The sequence below is a fragment of the Prunus persica genome, chromosome G8 (genome assembly GCF_000346465.2).
Source record: "Prunus persica cultivar Lovell chromosome G8, Prunus_persica_NCBIv2, whole genome shotgun sequence".
Taxonomy (NCBI): domain Eukaryota; kingdom Viridiplantae; phylum Streptophyta; class Magnoliopsida; order Rosales; family Rosaceae; genus Prunus; species Prunus persica.
In genome coordinates, this window is record NC_034016.1 from 20,465,527 (window position 1) to 20,491,630 (window position 26,104).

General features: G+C 35.7%; 2 protein-coding genes and 1 long non-coding RNA gene across 6 annotated transcripts; 1 reads left to right on the plus strand and 2 right to left on the minus strand.

The window, feature by feature from the left end:
* Positions 3,879–6,256, minus strand: LOC18766462 (transcription factor bHLH3). Of its 3 annotated transcripts, none has more exons than XM_020570358.1 (2): positions 5,975–6,256; positions 3,879–5,504 (listed from the first exon to the last, which is right to left on the minus strand). In XM_020570358.1, the coding sequence occupies exons 1-2, from the start codon at positions 5,976–5,978 to the stop codon at positions 4,117–4,119; spliced, it is 1,392 nt and encodes a 463-aa protein (XP_020425947.1). In that variant the 5' UTR covers positions 5,979–6,256; the 3' UTR covers positions 3,879–4,116. The 3 variants fall into 3 exon arrangements, with proteins under 3 accessions (XP_020425947.1, XP_020425946.1, XP_007200616.2); XM_020570357.1 differs by having other exon boundaries at positions 3,879–5,907; XM_007200554.2 differs by having other exon boundaries at positions 5,697–6,255.
* LOC18768621 lies at positions 12,130–14,982 on the plus strand. 2 transcript variants are annotated; one of them, XM_007199043.2, is made up of 5 exons: positions 12,130–12,279; positions 12,384–12,410; positions 12,865–12,987; positions 13,485–13,734; positions 13,902–14,982. In XM_007199043.2, the coding sequence occupies exons 1-5, from the start codon at positions 12,224–12,226 to the stop codon at positions 14,754–14,756; spliced, it is 1,311 nt and encodes a 436-aa protein (XP_007199105.2). In that variant the 5' UTR covers positions 12,130–12,223; the 3' UTR covers positions 14,757–14,982. The 2 variants fall into 2 exon arrangements, with proteins under 2 accessions (XP_007199105.2, XP_020425179.1); XM_020569590.1 differs by having other exon boundaries at positions 12,880–12,987.
* On the minus strand, positions 22,695–23,107 carry LOC18768066. The gene is made up of 2 exons (XR_002272773.1): positions 23,039–23,107; positions 22,695–22,951 (listed from the first exon to the last, which is right to left on the minus strand). It is a non-coding gene; the product is annotated as an uncharacterized LOC18768066 (long non-coding RNA).

The following is a 26,104-nucleotide window of genomic DNA, read 5'->3' on the forward strand; positions in this document are numbered from 1 at the left end:
TCTTTTTTTTTTTTCATTTGCAGATCAACAAAAGCATAGAAATAAATAAAAGAACGAATTTCCTCTGTACTTGATATTATCTGTCAAATCATATACACTTTTAGGTTTTGTACAGCTTAAACAACTACTAAAGAAAAGGAAAAAAGCCTCAGCTTTCAGGAGTTTTCCTGTGCTAAATTATTCATTACCAAGAAAATAAATAAATAAAATGTTCGGAACAAAAATCTTTGATTGATGCCTCCCTCTGCAGAGTACGTATACTGGATCTTTGTTTGGTGCTCTCTACTTCAAGGTCTCGTGGGATTAGGACCGCTAGGCGGGACAGGACCTCTAAGTATCTGCATGATCAAAGGGAAGAAGGAAGGAGGATTAACACCCCTAATTTGCAAAACATCTTTTTTCATCCTCGTCACCATCAAATTTTCTTCCCCATGCAACACTCTGCAGGCCTCATATGAGTACATGTTCAGAAGAACAACCACTACCATGGCCACCAAAATCAGGTGTACAAACTTCATTTTGTTAGGCAAATGACAAGAAATGTTTTTTTTTTTGGGGGGGCTGGGTTTCTTTTTTTGATCGCTCTGCATGCAATGCAAGCAAAAAGATGGAATGAATGAATAAATAATAGAGGCGAGATGTAGGGCTTTTTATAGGCATCAATATGGACCAACTTACATGTACATGACTTGGATTTTTTCAATATGTGTATCTATTTTATTCTTTGTTTTGACTATTGACAATTACGTTGATGGGTTAGGATTGAATGGGTCGTCATGCCTAGTAGGGGAACTCAGTTTAATTTTGTAATTAAGTTGAGCTAGCTTTTTGGTTACCTGATCTATAATATTTTGTAATTAAGTTTTACTGATTTAGTTAATTAATTATTTTTTAATCCACAGTATTAGAGGTATGTATGTTGACCTTGACCATCTCCTCCTGTTGAGTTTTTCTTGCATCGAAATGTTGCATGGTTAGAGAGCCTGGCGTGAAGGGAAGCGTGTCCAAGGCCTTTGAACGTTGAATATTTTGAAGTTCTATTGGTCCTCCTAGCTACTAGCAATCCTGTGCTAAGCTTTTACACGACAACAAAAATTAGAAGTCCCATTTGACTTTCCTTTTATTCTCCAGCCAGAGCTTTGTTTTAATTTAATTTCGACAAAATTATACAAGAATAAGTCATGACCTAGAACGGGTAAGCGTTATATTAAAGTAAGTCCTTGTCCTTGGGCAGACATTTCTTTAAAAGTACATCTTAGTAGCTCATCCACAACGTTATGTACATTGACGGACTTATTAAGGTGTAAGGAGGTATAATAGGTGCTGCATATTATCTCTCTATTCAGCTTAGGAGATGCACTCTAGGTATTCGACAAAAGCCTAAACGAAGTCTGTGTTGCTTGGCTGTGCTTCTTTTTATTTTTAAATTCCGGCCAAAACGACACTGTTTTGGAGCATGATTTTTTTTAAAAAAAAAAGAAAAAGAAAGAGGAAACTCGGTTTCTATCTAGGGCCTACCCATAAAAGGACAAAAGGCTTTAAACAAGGGGTTTTAACTCTAGAGCTTTTTAACAACAAGGCTTTCTTTTTCTTCTACAATAATTGTAGGTTATTTGTAATGCTATTTTTTCTATCAGTTATGAATGATATTAGTATTGTTTAAATTATAATGATATTTGATTGTTAATTTTTTTAAGTAAAGCTTTTAGCCTTTTAAAATTGCACTTTGGTTAAAAAATTCTTGGATCTGCCAATAACTATCCGTACCATGTTTATTAGCAACATCTCCAAAAATATTCGGCCTTCATCTATCCATTGATATATCGTCAACAGTGTAATAAATAAATGTGGTACATGGTTATCACTAATGACAACTTTATACCATTATCTTGAAAATAACAGTTGGTTTAAACTCTTGTCTTTGTTGTTGTTGACAGAAGTTGGTTTAAAGGGTTCAACATGTTGAATTCAAGACTTCTTCTGTTATTTTGGCCATCCTCAAGACTTTTTCAGCTAATCTAATGCATTAAGATATTTTAATCTAGCATTTATGTAGCAGATCCAACATCACTAATGCCTGGTGCTTTAAATTGAGACATGATTTAGACTTGGGGTTTTCTTAAGTTTCACTCTACTTTCTGTTCTTGAAAACCTGATGATATTTATTTGGCCAAATCAGATTTATTATAAATTATTATTCAATTCCTTTTGCACTTGTCATGTGTCCTGAAGGAATTTGGAAAGAGTGAATTGGGCTGCATATTTCTTTTTTCTGTTCAAAATTAAACTCTATGTCCCTCTCCCTCCCTCACCCTCCAGCTAGTGCATCACATAATAGATAAAACAAATAGAATGGTTTCTACATAAATAACAAATTATTTGAATTTCATGGGTTACAACTTACAACATTAGTTATATCCCTAAGAAAGAAAGAAAATAAAAAGGGGGTTAATTATTTATCATCCAAAATAGAAAATACTGTGCTACATATACACAGTTGAAATAATTAAGAGCTAAGCTTTTGGTGCTCAGTTCTGAGTCTTATTAACGCTGGAACATTAACCCTTGGTCCCAGTAAAGTGAGGAAAGTCATGGCTGCAGGCATGGAGTGGTTTGGCTACATGTTCATCTGATTCAGGTGCAAATACCCGAGCCGCGGCCTGGAATGTGGGTGCAGGGATTGGGGCCAGATGGGGGCGCTTGACCCCTTGCGAGGTACTGAGACACAAGAACAAGACCATGGTTCTTAGCCCATTGCTCTGCTTTCAAATGCCTCATTTCTCCAAGTTGTAGACAAGAAAACAAAATGAGCAGAACGACAAGAGTTGAGAAAAGCTGGGTTTTCCTAAAACAGAACCTCATTCTTTGAGACTGAAATTTAATGGAACTTTTATCTTTTTGTTGCAGGATTTTCCTCTATCAGTATCCTTGGTTTTCCTTTTGTGTTTTTCCTCTGTTTAAATGAATTTTGACACAGTGGTTTGTAAGGCAATGGACTTTGGGATGGTGGAAGTGTTGGTGGAGGTGAGAGCTCTTATATAGGATTTTTAATTTCCAAAAATCTTGCCCTTGACAATATTTCTGAGTTTGAAATTGACTGAGCTATTGTTTCAGGGTTCAAACCAGTACACACGGTAACTTGGGCGCCAAACAGTTGCGCATTGTGAGGATTGATGTGCGAACAAATTCTATTTGTGTTTTTATATGCATTGGCTCAATTCTACATCTGTGTGGTGATATCTCAAGCCAATCATGCAATATTATATGTTTTAACTTTCTCATCTAAATGTATTTAGGTGATTGACTCGAGATACACAACACTGCCATCCCCGTTATGGACGTTTTCTCCAAAACTTGAGTTGCAAGCCATATAGAACTGAATAATTAAAAGTAAACTTATGCTGTCATCGTTGATTACGACCAAGCCCCTAAGAACTATTCACTTCTTTGCACCTTTAGGACACGTAACAAGGGAACCACGCAAAGCCATGAGCAAAGCATTATGCAACGAGTCAAATTCAAACAATATTTTCAGAGAGTGGAATTGGGGTCGCATAAGAACAGGTTTTAATATGACAAAACATTTCCCTTTTCTTGATTGATTAAGTCGCGTTCTTGAGTTGCAGAGCTAAGCTGCTGAGCCGTAGACAAAAGTTCCCATCCTTCCCAAAAACAGGGATTATTTATTCATTAGTCAGACACAACTCCATTCAAAAAATAGAGTTTGAATAGCAAAGCGTATGACTTACTTCAGGTTTATCTCGGGCCAATTCATCTGATTATTTTCTGTACAAATATATTATGTTCATTGAGATTTATGAGGGGCGTGTATACGCAAACCGTAACTAAACAGTAAAACAGTAACTGAGAAGCCTTTCAAAGAACACAGATAAATTCATAACTTAGATTCAGTACATCATCCAAACATGTTCGAAATTATCGCGATATCTTTTGCATATATGAACTAAACAATTTCATTCAACAATCTTAAGTTGGATTATAAATCATCAATGTCAGATGAGAAAACTCATCAGTTAGTCGACAAGAAGAAAACCCACATTTTATATCAGGTAGATGCATACAGATACATGTTATAAACACAACTTTACGGTGGGATCATTTTGAAAGAGAGACCACCAGCTTCTCCTTTAACTGCTCGGCATCACCACCTTGAGTTGGAATGGAGAATGTATGAATAACCTTATCGTTGTCTGTTATTGAAACATTAGACTCTTGAGCCACAATTTTGTGTTCCCTAAGAGTTTTGATGACTTCAGAAACTGGGTGAGAATCCAATGGGCAGTTCATCCTCACAACTGCATCCTCATGTCGTTCCTGAAAATCAATCTCTGGAACCGGAAACTGCTTTTGATTATTGTTTCCCATCTGGTTTTCAGTTTCCATGACCCTGATCTTCATCTGGAGATCAGTGATATAAGTAATGGCATCACCAAGAAGAGAGGCTTTGTCCATCTTCGAAATGTTAGGAACAACAGCTCTTAGTGCATAGAACCTCTGGTTAAGCTTCTCGCGCCTCTGCCGCTCTGCTTCCACATGATTCAATGGTTCTTCTCTCCCATTGGCAGGCTTTCTCCCTCTCTTTCTGGGTTTCCGCTCATCAATTTGTGCTGAGGACTCATCCTTAGGCAGCTCCAAACTTGAAACTATTGTAGGAGCACTGAAACCCCCAACCATCATTTGGTTCAATTGCGGAAAAAGTTTTACTTCACTATCCTCACTTTGACATCCATTTGAAGTACCTACTGATTGTAATTCAAATGACTCTGGAGGAAATGTAGAATCTTCCTCTATCTTCGGGGAAAAGGCAATATTGATTGATTGTGATTTTGGGCCACCAAGACTGAGCTCGCGTCCAAAAATCATTGGAAATGCCTTTGCCTGAACAGAACTAGATTCACCAAATAAATTTCTGACCATATTTACTAGATTCTGTTCTTCTGGATTTGCTTTGACTGAACCAAGCTCAACAACTCCTGATTTCATAGGTACAAACACCACTGTTTGGAACCCGGCCAATCTTGCTAAATATGATCTTGACTGGTAATGGTGTAAACAACCACCCACATCTGAAACCCAAATTGATTTACCGGACTTGTACGACTCCCCAGGACCACTGTGTGAATCAAGTTGAAATGCATAATACATTGAAGTGAGGTAAAACATTTCCACATCTGACACCCCATCCAACCTCCTAGCATAACCCTCATCCAAACCACCAAAACATGTATGGAGCTTCTCAAGCACCCACTTTTTCACCTCCTCTTTCTTCTGCACTCCCACAAAACTGCCATCCAAACTAGAATTCTCGCCTGCAACTCCGCCATCCTTTGTGTCTCTGCAGTGTCCATCACCCCAAATCAAGGCAGATCCACCAGATTTCGAGCCGACAACCTGCCAGAAAATGGCATAATTCCAATTGGATCCTTTGACGAGCTGGGACATCCCCTGCTGCACACCCAATTTACCAGGCGGCCTAACCAAGTCTGTCAACACATTTTCAGAAACCAGAGAGGTCAAGAACTGGCATGCTTCAGTACCTAGTACTGACTCCACCATGACCCTGTCTTCTTCATTCACCCAAAATTTCTCTCCCATCTTAATTTCTCCTTTTACAACTAACTCAAACAACCCCAAAAATGCTAAACTACGAAACTCAAAATACTTATCTTGCTTACCTTAGAACCACCAAATATAGCTCTCAAATTTCTTTCTCGACCAACTAGAGAAATTCACAATCTTTGTGCAAACCTTCCACAAGCAAATCAAGCTACTACTTGAATCACAAAGTATAGTTCTGAAATTCAGCTCATCTCATAGATTTATTTCTACAAAAATATCAGATCTTTGACAAGATATCTCGAACAGAACTATCAGCTTCATATGAACCTAAAAAACACTCTTAAATCACATATACAGCACTGAAAGCCGACAAATTTGAGAAATTTAAACTTACCCATGAAGCAGATCTTGAGAATACATCATATCCACATACAAAGACCCTCACTTTGCAGCTTATGAAGTTTTGGGAAGCACAAACTCCAAAATATAGGCCAAGAACAATAGCAGGCATCCAATTACCTGAAAACTGATATGGGTCTGTAGCTGAAACTAGGGTTCACCATAGAAAGTTGGGTTCCAAATCAGAGCAAGTGTACAAGAAAGCTCGCAAACGCGAGGAGAGTGGGTTTCTTCCAAACTTCCAAGATCTCAATGTTAGGGTTATTTATTTATTGTTTTATATTATTCGTATTATTGGTATTCTTCCAGATGGGACTCTTTCTTTGGACCCTGACGACCTGACCACCCAAAATTGAGGCGGCCAGCAGATTTCCCATGTGTTCCTTGGCATTTTGTAGAATCACTTTTGGGAATGGGTCAGTTGGCCCACACAGTCATTGCGGCCCAGGCCCATTAAAATAAAGGGCATAATAACCTAAATATTAAGAAGACACACATAAATCTGTCACACACCAATGCATTGAAATTTGAAACGTTTTGACCGTGAAACAGCATAAATTTTTGGGACAAGAAAGTTTACATGGAAATTATTTAACTTTGTTCTCCAATAACTGAAAATTAATATAAGGCAAACCCTAGTAGTGAACATAAGCGGACATGTAAGTGCATGCAGCATGCAATTTGAAGTTCGTATGCATAGCGAAGGGATCAAATTTATAATTATTCTTTAAAACCTTAAAGATCTTGTTGTCTTGTCATCAACCACCAAAGTGTCACGTAATTAACCTTCAAAAAGGTACAATTCGAATGACTAATTTATCCTCTTGCTTGGTGACCACTGTGGAAAGTTGGCTCCATGTAGAGCAAAGTATGGCATTGGCATATATGGCAAGCATGCTGCAAAACGACAATTGTAACGCAACTATGTTTTATTTCCTTGCCCTCCTCCTCCTACTCAGGTTGAATATTACCAAAGAGGACACAAATGTATACGTAATGCCTGGGACTAGTGCCATGCTCATCAGAATGAAAAACACGTACGTGTGATCTGTGTGACATATATTGAGTGACTTGTGAATGCTGTGCAGAGATTTTTTTTGTTTTTGTTTTATTAAATTAAATTTCTAATTACTTGTTTTATTTTCTTTTAATAAAGGTCGAATTACTAAAACAGAGACAGAGATAGTATTCTTATAAAGGTTGGCGAACTCTTGACCACCGAAACTGTAGCAGCATATGATGTCCTATGTTTTGCTTATTCGTTGGTGAAAAACGATCATAGAATCTTTTAAAACATCCCTCCCAGCCCAGACCAAAACTAGTGGAGACCCAGACCAGACAGACCCATGAAACATAGGGCCGACATAATCCTGTTCCTTCAAATTTGATACATTTTGACGGTGCAATGTAAGCATGTATTTTCCTTAGTTCCCTTAATTTTGATTTGTTTGTGTGGTTTGGGTTAACTCCCAGTTGACAAGGTAGGGCCAAGGACAATTTCCATGAGCATTTGTAGAGAATGATGTAAGTTTTGAGAACACAAAACTCATCAACCATCTTCTCTCGAATACAAATTGTAAAACGACACGGTTTAGTTTCAGCTTTCACTTCATTCTGGGATATTATAATATTCAATTGCAAACTACAAGTGGGGAGAAAGTGAATTTTTCCCAGGAATTTCAACCTAGAAATTCATAGGAAAAACGACGCTGACCCATTGCATGACGCACTTAATTCTGTCCAGTTACAAGTTTGAGATAATATCACGAAAAAAAAAAAGAAAAAAAATTCAACCTATACATGCAGCAGCAGTGTGCAATAGCGAAGTCAGAATTTTATATATGTGGGCTCTCTCATAAAATATAAATAATAAAAAATTCATCTTAAGACATGCCAAAACATCAAAAATAATATTATCTATTCATTACAATCATAATTTTAACCCCCAAAAATATATATATCATTACAATTCATAATTGCCCTCGAAAAGTTTTCATATTTTGAAATTGTTGCATAACAACCACGTCATCTATACTATTAAAAATATTTTTCTCAATATATGCAACCAAGTCATCATTCATCTATGAATTAACCTAATTTTAAAACTTGATAATATAATATTGGGTTTGAGAGAAAAATTCACAAACAGCGAGAGTAAGTTTGGCTGGGTAGGGCTCCACGCGGTAAAATAAATATGTTAATTAATATGGGTTATACAATAACAGCATACTACTTTCTTTTTTTATAATAAAAACTGAGTGACGGCTAAGACTACACTGGTCCCAACGTGGCTCTGCCCTCGAGCATGCGGTTGCCTTATAATTTGCTGGGAATAGTTGTCTGCACTATTTTGAATCTTCCCTTTTTTTCTTTTTCTTTTTTCCATTCGCACACGTTTTAGATATATGTAATTTGTACATCCCCAGTGTATCGTTTTCTATATTATTACTAATACGCAAATAAAAATGAATTCGAGATATATTTAAGCATGAAGAGCTTGTGAAGTTGCAAGTAGCAGTGGAACAATTACCTCTCTGGAAATGAGAAGCAATAAGACAAAGAAAAGGGCACTTAAAGTCAAAGCTCAACGCGTTTCTTCTTAATTTTAGTTACTTGTAAATTGTAATCTCTGCTTATGACTTTATACCAAAGTCAATTAATATAAACAAGGTTAAAACTCATCACCTTAATTATCTTATATACTAATTAGCTTCCTTGTTAAGCATAATCTTTGCTATATCTATGCCGACCCCATCGAATCCTCTAGTTGAAAATTTTCAGAACCACAAAACAAATTTAGCAACTACTAATTTGAAGGCAGAGGACTTGGATTCACTGCTCTCTTATGTTATGTTGAGTGATTATAAATGGATAATTGAGTGATAAATCGCTCATTTAGAATAGCAGCACCTATTTTTAATGCAAGGGATAAGTGTCCCTGTGAAGGAAAAGCCCAAGAAGAATACGTACGTATGAAAATGACTACTAGGTTTAACTAATGCGAGGCTTTTATTCATTAACATTGCTAATCAGTCATTAAAAATAAATTATATTAACCAAACAAATAATTAATTGAGGAGCTAATTCATTTTGCCCCTCTCTTTGTTGTTTAGACTATTGACAATATTATATATAAAAAAAATATAGAGATTCCAGGTTTGAACCCTCATAACACCTTAATTAGTAGTGTGTGTGTGTGTGTGTTTGAGAAACCCCCTCTCCTTGTAGTTTAGACTATCGATAATATTTATTAAAAAAGTAGTTATTTTGTGGTTTGTTGAAATTGTGTTCATTATTTATTTCATCGCCATTAATTAAGAAGAGCTAATTCAAATTGGTTAAAGATGAAATAGTAGTATATGCTCATAGCTAAGCTCAATTTGGTTTCGAGAATTGAATGAAACAATGAAGGGTGACCTTACCTAGTGGACAAATAAAAATGTCATCCTGATATATGGTTTGAGTACGATGGGCTTTTGTTCCAAGGTATATGTAGAATTTTTATTTTTTATGTGTTCTTATTGTAAGGAACATGTACACATCCTTGTTAAGTACCCAATAATGCATTTTAACCATTGGAATTTTAAGTTATCCTTCAAGGGTTATCCATGCCAAAAATCATCCATATCTGAAGTTCTTGTCATCTAAAATGTGCAAAACAAACGCATTTCATTGGATAAAACTAAACAAAAACATGGATAATCAGAAATAGAAATAAATGCAAAACGTTAAGAAGAAAGGAAAGGAAAGTAATTCATTAAAGGCTTAAGTTATACTTTACATAATACTAACTAGAGGATTTGTACACATATGGAATGAAGTTCATACTACCAAGGATACCATACGCTGTTTCACTGTACCAAGTTGCGTGACTGTTGTAGATCAAGGGCTGGCGCAGATGATTATGAGTAATTTGACTTTGATTCATTGATTATAATCAATCAGTTGCAACCCCCGTTGCCCGGACGGGGGATATGAGTGCATGGGTTAGGGCCACCAGGTGACGGTGGACCTCTAGCTTGTGGTCGATACACCACCTTCGAACCAAACGTGGCTGCCGCGGGCTTCATGTCATCCAAAGGCCGAGCAGCTGCTGCAGTAGGAGGTAATTTGGCTGTGAAAATGATCAGCAACATAAACACCATTAATTTGAGAGTGTACATTGTTTTCATGGTGATCAAAAGGGTGCGTAAAAGGCTTTTGTATAGGATATAGAAGATGAGGTGTGTGGCTTAAGCGATTTGTGATTATGGAACTGGATGGGGAAAATATATATATAGGCAGGTGGTGGAAGTGATTTTTTCGCAGCAATTTCAACCTTGAAGTTCCTAGGAAAGAAAGGAAGCTGACACAATGCATGACGCACCCCAAGTGCCTAGTTACAATTTAGTTTGAGATAATTTCATTAAAAAAAAAAAAAAAAAAACTCAAATTATGCAATTGCCTTACAATTTGGTTGGAAGTTGTCTCCACTATAGTTTGTATTTACTTGTAAGTTGTAACTTCTGCTTATGAAATTTGTATCCAAAAAAGTCAACACATGCGAAGTATATTGGAATTGATCACCTTAATTTGTCTCTACTAATTTGTATTTACTTGTATTGTATATAGCCTCTTATATGTTGAGAAATTTCTTACTATTTTTGGCACCTGTTTCTAAGGCAACCACTCATCATCTGTTATAAGTGTACCTGTCAATGGAAAGAAATGTAAAGCTTTCAAGGAAAGACCCCAAGAAGATCATACGGTTAGTGCAAAATGGTGTGAGAGGACTCTATCTGTTAGTAGTTTTGTGCGTGCGGTGCTGTTGACATTTTATACATTAATTACATTTGCATGCAAAAATGTCAACCCACATATGAATGCCAACTGAGTTTAATGCTGAAAGTAAACTTTACTATTTTTGAATTGCAAGTTCCAGCAAAGCAAAGCAATGGTCCTGGGTGTGTCTCGGTTCGAAATCAATATAATTTAGTTTATTTGTATTTGATTTAATATAAATTAGATTGTAATTTTTTCAATCAAATCTTATCATATTAGATGTTTAAGTCCAATTTGATTCGATCCAGTTGATATTGGATTGGATTGGATGATCGGTTTTGATAATGAAAAAAGACAATAATGTAATATTAAACATTTATCCTTAGATTTAATCTAATTAAATATATTAATGCACATAAATGTAAATTATAAATAAAATACTATAAATAAAAAATTGTTTTGATTATATAATATATTAAACATAACTTCATTAAATGACTTAAAATATTCATAACTTTTTCAACTACAAATATCTACAAGAGAAAAATAAGTATAAAACTAACCATATTGGATTGGATTTGATTGGATTCTCATAAGCAAATTCGTTATCCAATCCAGTCATGTCAGTTTTAAAAATTATGAATTCAATCCAATCCATTAAATCATCAAAACCAATTAAAATTGAATTGAATCTTGTACAACCCTAGTAGTGAACATATGAAAGTCGCTGGATTATCCCATTGCCTAAACTCGCCGATGTATACAAGTGCTGCAAATTAATATGCACACTTTTATGCCAAAAAATGAAGAATACTCTTGTGACTCCAAATATTATTGATGAATCAGACAAAGTAAGCATGAACCACAATAAGGGTTAAGTTTTGTATAATATGTGGTGTTTAACTGTTGGACTTAAATGTTTATATTTATTTCTTATCCAATACGTGATGTTTGCGTGTTGGATTTGAATGTTTGACTCTAATGTGGACTTGGCTCTCTACGTGTGGCCTACTATATGATGGTCCCACATGAGGGAGCGTGTGAAGAATATAAGTCTTATATTGGAAACTTGACTAAATAAAATACAACATATAATGAATGTTTCCACTACTAATACAACTGAAATAAAACCTCATATCTACTAGACTTTGTAAGTGCTTAAATTGAGGATAATATCAATGTTACTAATAGTGAACCGTTGGCATGTCTCTTTGAAATTTAAAACTCAAGACCAACATGCGCATTTCATTTTTGTATCCCCAGCACCAGATGCCCCCTGAAAACACAGTTCATAGACGTATATGCCCTTAAAGAGTTTGATGTACCTGTACATTATTGTACCAACCAAAGAAGAACCTTAGTTATTAAGGTTTTGGGTTACCGACACAAGTCTTTGGTTCACAACAAGAACAGGGGTCCCTCGCCGAGTCTTTAAAATTACAATCCCACACAACAGAGACCAACAAAGAAGCTGAAACTCAAGATGGGTATTGTGGGTCTTGTAGAAATTTCTCTTCAATGCTTTGATGTTCTTGCATGGTATGCTTTTTCTCCGAGGATGAAAAACCTTGGCACATTTAAACAGCTGATCAAATTTTCTCAGAATATGATAAGTTTTCATGTTATTTGTGATTTACTTGTAGGCCTCTGCTTGCTTTGGTGTATCCTCTGTAAGCCTCTCTTCTCTTCCACACATTCATATATCTAGTTCTTCTGAATGAGATATACTCTGCGTACCTCTGCTCTAGGATTTTTTGGGGTCAAAAATCAAAATGAGGCTTCATTAAAGCCCCCAGAAAGAAGGGGAAGGAAGTCACTAAAGGAAACCAAGTACTAGATCTAAAGACTGAGAAACTAGACACAAACTTAAGGAATTTTTTTATTGTGTTCTGCATAATTTTTGTCAAATACAAATGCACGGAAAATAAAATGGTTGTAATTTTTCATATTAGTTATTTTGAGAATGATGATGAGAGGATAATAATATTAATAAATAATAAAGTTATCTTTGATTTAAAGATTTTGAAATGGGGTTTTTCCATAGACTTAAGATTGTAATGTTCATGTTGATACAATGATGATGATGATGATGTATTCTTTCAAGATTGTTTTCCTTTTTGACAGATGTTGTTCCATTAGGGTGATTGAGACCAATTCCATTTCAGATGCTCAGAAGTTGAATACTTATTGGGTTGTCTTCTCATTGATTTTGCTCCTTGAACATGCTTTCTTGAAGCTCCTAGAATGGTAATTCTGTTGTTTTATTTAACTGCATATTGCACTTTTTCGTTGCCAAGTAAATAAAAGAAATCAAAATTTCAACCATTGATATTGTAGGAAGGAAACCAAACTTCAGCCTACAGTTCCACAGACGATATGAAGAAACCATACTCTGTTTAGATGTAGATGAACACATGCCTAAAGTATACCATAGGATTATTTAAAAATTCTATAATTGCTTTTTTCTAATTCATTTCAAAAGTATCAAACAGATGTTTGTTTGTTTGTTGAGAAAATCAAACAGATGTAATTTATAGTTAAGCTTCACAGACTCTATTTGTTTCACCAAATGTCACATATCACATCCATCTTTGTTCAGAAAAATATTTCTTTAAAGAAACTTCCTTTCACTTGTTTGTTCAGAACAATAGAAGTAAAAATCTACCTAGTTAAACATCAGTTAAGTCCTTTTGGATAAGGTGCTGAAATTTGTGTTTCCTATTTGCCAATTCTGGACACGTCAGGCTCCCGCCGTGGCATTACATTAGGATAATGGTTGCCTTCTGGTTGGTGATACCTCATTTTGATGGCGCCTTTTATGTCTATAAACATCTTATCTGTCCATGCCTTACCATGGACCCCCAAAGTGTTACCACCTGGTTCAACAAGTGGAGGAAGGAGTCGTTGTTCGTCAGCAAAGACGTTCATGCTGAGGTGGAGAGATATGTAAAGGAGAATGTACCTGAAGCTTTGGAAAGAACTATTGCTTGCGAGGTAAGTAGGCCAAATTTGGTAAAGAAATTGTTAAATCTCTGATTTTGGTGAAGAAAATGTTAAATCTCAGATACTATCTGATGATGTTAGTTGAACTAATCTTTCAGCCGTAAAGAGTGGAAACAATAGAGCAACAATTTTCTTTTTGAAGCTCATTTCCATTGCAGGCAGAGCCTAATCTCACTGGGACTGAAAACAACAAATACACTTTTGGGGAGATAAAAGGAAAAACCACGGAGGTCGCAGAGGGTGTATCTGGTGATGGACTCAAAAAAATTATTATTATGAATTTTAAGGAAAACGTGCAAGGCCAGCAACAGAACACAAATGAAGCTTTAAGGATGAAGGGTTCCCGTCTGTGGTGCAATGTTTGTAGTGTGCGCTGCCCTGGTGAGATTGACATGGCATCTCATCTCAGTGGAAGGCGGCACAAGGAAAATGTGCAAGAGCAACAACAGAACGCAAGTAAGGCTCCAATGAAGAATGATCCACCTCTGTGGTGCAGTATTTGTCGTGTGCACTGCACTGGTGAGATTAACATGGAATCTCATCTCAGTGGAAGGAAGCACAAGGAAAATGTGCAAGAGCAACAACAGAACGCAAGTAAGGCTCCAATGAAGAATGATCCACTTCTGTGGTGCAGTATTTGTCGTGTGCGCTGCACTGGTGAGATTGACATGGCATCTCATCTCAGTGGAAGGAAGCACAAGGAATATGTGCAAGAGCAACAACAGAACGCAAAAAAGACTCCAAGGAAGAATGAGCCACCTTTATGGTGCAAAGTTTGTAGTGTGGGCTGCTCTGGTCAGATTACCTTGGCATCTCATCTCAATGGAAACAAGCATAAGGAGAAAGTGCAAGAACAGCAGAATACAAAGAAGAATGGGCCAGCTCTATGGTGCAAAATTTGTAATGTGGGCTGCTCTGGTCAGATTACCTTGGCATCTCATCTCAATGGAAATAAGCATAAGGAGAAAGTGCAAGAACAGCAGAATACAAGGTCTATGGTGCAAAATTTGTAGTGTGGGCAGCTCTGGTCAGATTACCTTGGCACATCTCAATGGAAAGAAGCATAACGAGAAAGTGCAAGAACAACAGCAGATATAGATGTAGTGCAATGCAAGCAAGCACTATAAAGATTATGTACTATATATGAATTAATGAATAAGCCAGAGATAAGGGCTCTTGTTATTCTTAGTAATTAACTTTCTTGTGGAAACAAGAAACTAAAAAGAATAGGATTAACTACATTTTATTCCCTTCATGTTTAAGGTCATTATCGAAATGGGCCTTGAGTTTTCAATTTCATTAATATTACGCACTTAATCAATTTCACCGTTTGATTTTCTGTTAAATTATTGTCAAATTACACACGCAAACAAAGGAGACAGATTCCAGGACATGAGGAAGCCTAGTTGCACAGGCGGCTATTGTCTCCAAACGTGTCTTTCCACCAGTTAAGGAAAATAAACAAATATAGTCTGCAATGTTTAAATCTGCAATAGAATCCCCAGAACCAGTCTCCCACCATATATTGTCTGGAAAATTATAATGTAGTGGCCTAGATTATGCTTTTACAGCGGTGGTGGGGGTGAAAAAAGTGGGTTAATTAGTAATTATGTGCAACTTTTGACAGTAAGGACATGTCAACGGGGGAATATATACATAAATTTCGAAAACAAAAAAGAAGAAGAGAAAAAGCTAGTGCAGTGAAGTTGCAAGTAGCAGTGGAACAACTTCCTTTCTGGAAATGAGAAGCAAGAAGACAAAGAAAAGGGCACTTAAAGTCAAGGCTCAACGCGTTGTTCTTACTTAATGGTGGCGTTGTCGAGCTTTCTTCTATGTATGTGAAAATGGCAACTCGGTTTAAGTAATGCGAGGCTTTTATTTATTAACTTTGCTAATTATCAATCATTAAAAATAATAATGATATTAACCAAACAAATAATTAATTGAGGAGCTAATTCATATTGGTTAAGGATGAAGGAGTAGTTATTTTGCCAGTGGAATCTACCCTAGGGAAAAAGGGCCTTAACTTGCAGATCAGTGGTCTCAGGTTCGAACCCTCATAGCACCTTAATTAGTAGTTTGTGTGTGTGTGAGAAACCCCATCTCTTTGTTGTTTAGACTATCGATGATATTAATATATAAAAAAATAGTTATTTTTGTGGTTTATGTTCAAATCGTGTTCGTTATTTATTTCATCTCCGTTATAATTAAGAAGAGTTTCATTCAAATTGGTTAAATATGAAATAGTAGTGCCTGCATTTTGTTGGATAAAACCGAAACAAAAATGTGGATAATCAGATTGAAGAAGCAATAAATACCAAAAAAAAAAATATGAAGAAGCAGAAGAATAAATGCAAAACGTTAAGAAGAAAGGAAAGGAAAGGAAAGTAATTCATTAGAGGCTTAAGTTATACTTTACATAATACTAACTAGAGGATTTGTACACATATGGAATGAAGTTCATACTACCAAGGATACCATACGCTGTTTCACTGTACCAAGTTGCGTGACTGTTGTAGATCAAGGGCTGGAGCAGATGATTATGAGTAATTTGATTTTGATTCATTGATTATAATCAATCAGTTGCAACCCCCGTTGCCCGGACGGGGGATATGAGTGCACGGGTTAGGGCCACCAGGTGGCGCTGGACCTCTAGCTTGTGGTCGATACACCACCTTCGAACCAAACGTGGCTGCCGCAGGCTTCATGTCATCCAAAGGCCGAGCAGCTGCCACAGTAGGAGGTGATTTGGCTGTGAAAATGATCAGCAACATAAACACCATTAATTTGATAGTGTACATTGTTTTCATGGGGATCAAAAGGGTGCGTAAAAGGCTTTTGTATAGTATATACAGTAGGATATAGAAGATGAGGTTGTGTGGCTTAAGCGATTTGTGATTATGGAACTGGATGGGGAAAATATATATATAGGCAGGTGGTGGAAGTGAATTTTTCGCAGCAATAATTTCAACCCTGAAGTTCCTAGGAAATAAAGGAAGCTGACACAATGCATGACGCACCCCAAGTGCCTAGTCACAATTTAGTTTGAGATAATTTCATGAAAAAAAAAACTCAAATTATGCAATTGCCTTACAATTTGGTTGGAAGTTGTCTCCACTATAGTTTGTATTTACTTGTAAGTTGTAACCTCTGCTTATGAAATTTGTACCCAAAAAAGTCAACACATGTGAACTATATTGAAATTGATCACCTTAATTAATCATCTGATTTACCAATTAGCTCTTGTTAAGCATCATCTTTGCTTGAAAATTTTCAAAACCCCATGGCAAACTTGTATATATATATATATATATATATATATATATAGTATCTTATATGTTGACAAATTTATCACTATTTTTGGCACCACTCATTAATCACAAGTGTCCAAGGAAAGAAATTAATGTAAGGCTTCCAAGGAAAGACCCCAAGAAGATCATACGGTTAGTGTGCAAAGTGGTGTGAGGGAGGGAGAGGGACTCTATCTGTTATTAGTTTTGTGTGTGCGTTTGACATTTTATACATTAATGTCATTCGCATGCAAAGATGTCAACCTACAAAGGCAAAGCAACTGAGTTTCATGCTAGAAGTAAACTTAAGTATTTGTGAATCGCAAGTTCCCAGCAAAGGCAAAGCAATGGTAGTGACCATGGAAGCCGCGGTCTTATCCCTTTGCCGAAAACTCACCAACGTATACAAGTGCTAGCTGCAAATTATAATATACACGCTTTTATGCCAAAAATGAAGAAGACTCTTTGTGACCTCAAATATTATTTATGAATCAAACAAAGCAAACACGTACCACATCAAGAGTTTTCGTATAATATGTTATGTTAGAATGAGTCTATTTGTCAAAAGCCCTACTATTTTATACTCGAAACCAAATTTTCAATTTGCAAATCCCCCGATTCATAAGCCAGGTGCTCATGCATGCGTTTACTGAAGCTTCTCCACTATAGGCAAAGGCAATTAACTAAGCAAGTAGCAATATTAATATTATGCTGCTACCTTGGTGAGAAAGTCATGAAATATAAAAATTTCCATTGTGCCGTTTGTGGAACTCATTATAGCTGTCATATAAGATCATCAATTTCCCCGCCATACAGCTAGTGATCGATCATCATGATCAGTGGTGTGCATGCGCATGTCTAATTGAATTGCACTATGAGAGGAGAGGCATCACTTTCCAAGAGATATACCTAGAGCCAATAAAACCAAGTTTCCGTGATCAAGAATCAAATAAAGCAAGCTAGCTAGCTAGCTAGTTTCAGTACACCAAAACTTCAAATATAAAATTGGAGCGAGGAGTTTCTTTATATCATGCTGCAGCCATCGAAGAAGACTCTGACTCCAATTAGGTTTTGGTCCATGCATTTCTTTACGAATATGCTTCTTATGCCCTGCGTGTGAATCATCATATTAATTCCCTCCAAGTGGCAGTTTAAGATGGATCTTGTGATTTTTCATTTAATGTTTTTGCAGTTCGTTCTTTCTTGCTTTAGACCAATGCTGTTAAACTTTCCGGAAATTCATACAGAATGCTCCAAAATTACTTTAAAAATCCACCACACACGCCCTGCTGGATCTTCATTAGGGTATTGTCAGTCTTCTGCTGCATTAGCAACCATGACTAACAAGACCGGAATATCCTGCTTTGAGCTTTCTTTTCTTCTTTTCGCAAAAAAGGTTGTCTGCAAAACTTGTCCACACATCCTATTATATTTGAAACCAAATGAACTGGTGAGTGAGAGGGAAGGTAGAAGAATATGCGCATGGACGACAACAACTAGTGTGAGTAGTTTAGACTTGTTTCTACTATTGTTGTTAAAAGACACTATTGAAGATAAGAAACTCGTTTCTACTTTCACAAATGCTTATTGGCTAGCATGACAGATATTAATACTATAATGTAACTTTCAAGGATTTGGTCAAAAATCCATTCAAAAGAAAAAGCTCATGTTGGCCTGATCTAGTGACAGGTGCACTAAATATAATTATTTATAATATATATGTGACCAATTTTATGTGGTATACAGTGAGATATGTAAAAAATATTGAACTCATAGTCCTCTTGTCATAATAAATAATACCTAATGAGCAAATAAAATGTAGATTGCGTGTTTGATTTGCCTTGAAGTACCATGATATATACATAGTCAAGCTATAAAGGGGTTCACTAATCACTATATTATTATTTATATATAATAATAGTAAGTTAGGAACTGTGCTTTAATGATTGAAGATAATACCTATCAACTGTCACACGTTCATATTAAGTAAAAATTTAAGTTTTAGCCATACAAAAATAATATTATGTATCGTGCACAATGAGAAAGATGCTATACTTCTTCAGAGCTTTGAGAATATCTGGAGATAATTAATATTTCTTAAGTTGGAATGCAATAGACTTCACTTCTCTGTTCATCCAATTTCTGGTTCATTTATACCACATTTATTCACCACCATGTTAAAGGTGGTATAAATAGCATTATTGGTAATAAAAAAAGCTAAACTAAAATATTCCTCTTCTGTCAATCCATTTGTATAGTTCTCTTAAGTTGTCAAAATAAACGTGCACTGCCAGATTGCCATATATGTAACTTTAGTATAGGAAATCGCTAGATTTTTATATTGTGAAGTACTAAAAGATTTAGACTTTTCGGGTAGCTCAGGTCATTGATGAAGTTTGATTCATATATATTATATTGTTGTTAAGATGTCTCTGTTTACAGCACTTACTTATGTGTCATTTTTACTCTTTATTTCTATTAATCTAATAAAATTCTATTGTATTTTTTATATAAATTTTTTTTATTGAAATTATGATGTAGTCTATCATTTTAATCATAGTCTGAAATATCGATAATATCGAGGAAATATCGAGGATATTTCAGTTTTTTCGAATCACGGATATTTCGGAACATATCTATGTACATATCGTATGAATATCGACAATATCGACGATAATATCGATGTCGATAATTTCGCTCACATTTCAGCAATATTTTGTCAAAATATCGGTGTAATATCGCTAAAATATCAAAAAATATCGATGTGAAGGAAAAAAAAAAGGGGGAAAAGGGAGAAAAAAGCACAAAGGGGATATGAACCCCTCCCATTTTACTCCTCCAACACCTTAAACACCATATCACTTATGTTTTTGTGATAATATGCTAAAATATTTATATTTATATAGGTGGTATGTTAACAATTACATGCAAAACTATTTTGGGGATTTATCATTTGATGACTACTCTTCACAACACACTTACTCTACACATAGAGATGATGAAGATAGTGAAAAATTTGAACCTCGTAGGAACTCTATGTGGTGCTAAGTCATTCATGTATCTTACCATGCAATGTATAAAGTGTAAAATATTATAGTAAATCATTATATATAAATGATTACGGCGTATTTAATCTTTTTTCATTAATTATTACATATTTTTTACACTCATAGTGTTTGTCCGCTTGCTGTATAATCAACTTAAATTAGTTAAATCCATCATGCAATGCATTTTCTTCTAATTTTTTGTGATAAACTCATAGATAATTGATTAAATAAACATTCTCCAAAGTTTCAATAAAAATTTCCAAGTTTTTCTTACAATTTCCGTGGTTTTTATTCAATTTTTATCGATATCGATAATATCCCGATATTTCCATCGAAATTTCCATATTTTTGGACTACCGATATTTTCAATATCATTGATATTTTAGACCTTGATTTTAATAAAGCCTAGATTATGGATTATGTACTATATATGAATAAATTAATAAGCCAGAGATAAGGGCTCCTGTTATTCTTAGTAAGTTTCTAGAAAAGTCTCCGAAGTCCTCCCACTATCCAAAACAGTAGGAAAAGTAGTAAAGAGAAAGCTGGTCATCATAAAAGGAGCATCTGTTATTATTTTAAGAATTCATCTTGAGTAAGCCAAGAATATCCAAGAATAGCTAGCTATAGCCTATAGACTATAAGCTAGATGAAGATGACCCCATATGGCATATTCTATAAAGCAAACACCAGACAATCTTTTAGGCTCAGTAACGGATTGCTTGATGTGAATTCTCAACTGTAGATCCTCCTGCTTTACACAATATTTCAGATAAATATATATATGTTATTAATTGCATAACATTCTTAATTTATAGTGGATCCATATACAGATTCCAAGACATACAGAATACAAGAGCATACACACATCTCAGTCTTATTTGATTATGAACACACACATCACCACGACTGAGTTATAATATAGATACACACATGATACATAGATAATTGCTACGAATAATATTAATTGTATCATCTAATCAGTCGACCATTTTGTCCTTCATATCTCTCAAATACAAGTGAGAGTTACCTCCATTAGAGAGATACTACAAAAAATAATCGGTTCAAATGATATGGTACAAATAACAATACTCCATCAGTCACGGCTACTAGCTAGGGTTGCATCACAAGCCGTTTGCGAAGTTCATTTATGGATTTCACAATGCCCACCATGGCTACCACCCGGGGTATTTATGTAAGTGCAAGAAGAGGAAGAGGAAGGTGGAAGGGGCCCTCTTTCAAGCGGAGCTTTTGTCACACTCTCTCTCGCTCCTGCAGTACTCTGCTCCTCCTTAAGGGGCCTATAAGCTAAGAGAGGCTTGGGGGAGGTCAGAATCAACAAAGCAAAGACAATCATCATGCAAGAAACTTGGTAGGCACTTCCTTTGGTGATTGCCATTGTCGTATATGGAAATAAGGATTTGGGTGGCAAGAATCAGGTAGTAAGTGAATTATAAGGAGAGGTTCTTAAAGAAGCAAAGTTTGAAGCAAGAGTAGTATCGCAATCAGGGCTCAGAAGCTGGCTACTTATAAGGTTTAGATAATATGATAAAATGGACCTTTCTTTTATTCATTTATTCAACTTTTGCTCTTTCGGTCCTCTTTCCAAGTTCATAATTAAAAACTAAAACCACTCTGATCGAGCTACTTTCACTTTGGCATTAGGGTTTTGTTTTCCTCTTTTTTGGGGGTAAGAAACTTTACAGGACCTGAGCTTGATCTTGGGACAAATTAATTCCCCTTAAAATTCTATTGACATTATCATCAAGAGTAGCTATATGATTAATATATATACGACATCAAAAATGCTAATCATATTAGATTTGTATACCAACTTGTGTGTCACCTCTTTAATAGATTGATGAGGCCGTACAGAAGATAGCATACAAATATGATAATCCTATTATTGCTCATAGGACTCTTTTTTTTTTTTTTTTGGTCAATTTGCTCATAGGACTTAAACGTAATGATTTGGGTTGATACCCAAAGTAACAATGCAAATGAAATTTAAAATAAAATAATAAGATAAAACAAAGGAGACAGGTTCCAGGACATTGAGGAAGCCAAATCTGCGCGCATGCACCTGCCATTAGATTATTAGAATGTTATCTCCAAATGTTTCTTCCCAGTTGAGGACTAGATGCTTTTACACGTGGGGGTTAAAAAAGTGGGTTAATTAGTAATTATGCACCTTTTGACAGAAAGAACATGTAAACGGGGAATATAAAATTTCCAAAACAAAAAAGAAGAGGAGAAAAGTCTTTGATGATTGAAAAGAGATCACTAGTGCAGTGAATTTGGGTCCTTACATTACATGCGTACGCAACCATTCAATCTTTTCAGAGCACTCAACATGATCGAATTGAATTTTACCAAAATTACGTAAACTTTCAAAATAATTGTGTTTGGTATCTCCATTCTCTATCCATATAAAATTTTAGCAAAGAATGTCTAATTCGATTTGCAAACTAGTGATCTCAAGTTCGAACCCCGCTTACACTTCCGCAATGTGTGTGAGAAAATCCCCCTCCTTCCCCCTTTCCAATATTCGTAGCAGCAATGTATAAAATTTGATCATAGCAATTTATTCATTAAAAAGGAACATAGATAACTCCTGGAAGGTAGCCAGCTGGGCCTTTATTTATTTAGGACTAGTTTGGGGCCTAGCTAAGTACAGCTAGCCAACATGAGGGGGCCTAACGACGACGCCGTTTCGATTGATCCAGACCCGGACTCTGTCACATCTCAAGTCCTTGGTGGCTGGAGAGCCTTCCAGTATGACGATTGCTCGAACATTATGATTCTCTCGCTCTATCTTTGCCGCTGCATCTTGCCCACTATGCCCCACCACCTCCGGCCACGCCTGTTTACCTGTTGTTGTAAACATTAGTTTTATTAATTGTAACAAACAATTAATAAACCAATAATTAAGTATATTAATCCCACAATTAATCTTACCTGGACAATGTAACATTGTTCTAGCTGGCTTCCTTCTGATCACACACACACACACTCTGATATTATATATTTATAGATTGAAGGAGTTGAACTCGAGCTTTGGTTCTACAAGTTTCAGGCATCTACTTATTTCACTTTGATGCTGACTATGCATAGCTTCGTGTCAATCGCTTGAATGCTGGTTGGGATTCTGCATGTTTGTGTTTGATCCACATCCACCCACATTGCATCCAATGCATGCTCATCCAAAATCAAATGCCACGGAATTTCATCTAATTCAGACACAGCAGTTCCTTTTGGATTCATTTCCCATGGAATTTCAACATGGTAATGGTCAAGACTCTTTTCCACTAGGCTAGATCTAGTTGACCTCAAATGAAGTATTATAGATTATTATCTGTACAAAAGAGCTGCACAATGAATGGTTTTCCATCAGAATAGTTAAAGAAAACGAATAGAAAATTTTCAATTTCATCTGGGTTCGAGAAGATTTTTATTCACCATATTTTTAGATGCATTTTCATTTTCATGTTCTAAAATTTATTCACCATCTTCTGTTTTCTGCATGCATACCAATAGTCTTCTGCTGCTGCATAATGCATTAGCAACCTTGACTAACAAGACTGCGCGGAATAATGCAGAGCTTTCTTTTCTTCTTTTCCCAAAAAGATTTTGGCTGCAAACTTGTCCACACGTCCTATGATATATATATATTTGAAACAAAAACAACTGGTGAGTGAGCGGGAAGGTATAAGATTACGCGCATGGACGACAACAACTAGTGTCAGTAGAAAATGTTCCAATTCCTTCTTTCTTTTTCTTCTTTTCTTTTTAAAAGAAAAAGGTCAGTTGGTCTGCTCAAGTGACAGGTGCACTAAATATAATTGTTTATAATATATGTCCCCAAATTTTCTGTGGTATACAGTGAGATATGTAAAAAATATTGAACTCATATTCCTCTTGTCTTGAGCACCACTGGGAATGGGAAAGGAAGTTGAAACTACGTACATTGAGCTAAAACTAATCTGAAAACCAATGTATGTGGGATATATTTGTATATTAGAGAGGTGATCAGTAATGTAGTTAGTAAATGCGGTTCAAATGACAACACTCATATTTAATTAGCAAATAAACTGTAGATTGCGTGTTTGATTTGCACTGAAGTACCATGATATATTATCTATAATTAAGCTGTAAGAACTAATCACTATCTTATATATAATATATAGTAAGTAACAGTGCTTTAATGATTGAAGATAATACCTTCCAACTGTCACACATTCAATATTAAGTTGTGCATAATGAGAAAGATGCTAAACTTCTCCAGAGCTTTGACATATTAAAAGGTAGTCTATCATTTTAGTAAAGCCTAGATCACAGATTATGTACTATATTATATATGAATTAATTAATAAGCCAGAGATTAGGGCTCTTCTTGTTATTTAAGGAACTAAAAGCCTCCCATCCCACTATCCAAAAGAATAGGAAAAGTAGAGTAAAGAGAGAGCTCAGGATCATAAGGAGTATCTGTTATTATTCTAATTATATTCATTCATTAATTATTAATTAGATTAATAGATCAGTAAGCCAAAGTGCTGCCAAATGATGATGATGGATTTTGTCGCCATAAGCTATAGGCTCTAACTGTTGCCAATTTGTGATTTATGATGAAGGCCCCATTTAGAATTCTATATATAAAGTATATACACCAATTACGACATATGAAGAATCTTGATTTTTAGGAGCATTAACGCAGCTACAAAAGTTTGCACATGTATGGAAAATTTTAGCATCTTAATAAAATTATTAAGTCCGGTCCTCCGATGTTTGTAATAATTGACATATTAAATTTAAGAGAGATAGGTCAGCGACCCACTAACACCGATATTGTCCTTAACTTAACCACCTACAAAGCCTAATAAGTGTGAGGTTTTATCACAAAAGATCTCGGTATTATTAGTAGTGAAACCACTTAATAAATTGTAGTTTATTTAGTCAAATTTTCTATGTCGAAATTTATATTCTTCAACATGACATTTTCTTGGTCCCTTCCTGTTAATTATTTCCTTAATTCCCAAAGAACTGGTGGTTTAGCTTTCATCAATGAACATAAATATTTCTGACTATAAATACCCTGCAAGTTCCAATATATGGGCAAAATATATTTATAGAATAGCTGGATATTGAACTGATAGAAGAGATGATCATAAACGGGTCGGTTGATGTGAATTCTCAACTGTAGCTCCTCTTGCTTTACAAAATTGAGATGGTACAAATAGCAAAAATGATTTGGGTTGATACCCAAAATAACAATGAAAATGAATTTAAAAATAAAATAATAAGAAGAAACAAAGGAGACAGTTTCCAGGACATGAGGAAGCCTAATCTGCGCGCATGCACCTTGCCACTAGATTATTACAATATTATCTCCAAATGTTTCTTCCCAGTTAAGGAAAATAAACAAATATAGTCCCCAATGTTTAATTAATCTGCAATAGAATCTCAATCTCCCACCGTATATTGTCTGGAAAACTACCTAGTGGCCTAGATGCTTTTACCCGCCGCCGGGAGGGGGTTCTTCTGTGGATATAAAATTTAAGCCATCTGTGTCTAGTCCAATGAAAATGGATACTGATTTGCAGATTAGAAATCTCAAGTTCAAACTCCCATAACACTTTAATCGTGTGTATGAGAAAATTCCCTTCCATCTTTCAACATTCGTAAATTTTTTAACAGCAATATATAGAATTTGATCATAGCAATTTATTCATTAAAAATGAACATAGATAATTCCTGGAAGGTAACCAGCTGGCCCCATATTTATTTAGGACTAGTTTGGGGCCCTAGCTAAAGTAGCTAGCCAACCTTAGGACCCTTGTTGACGATGCCGTTTCAATTGACCCAGACCCAGACCCTGTCACACCTCCTGTCCAAAGTGGTTGCAGAGCCTTCCAGTATGACGATTGCTCGAACGTTGTGATTCTCTCGCTCTATCTTTGCCGCTGCATCTTCTCCACTTTGCCCCACCACCTCCGGCCACGACTTTTTACCTGCACCTGGACAAAG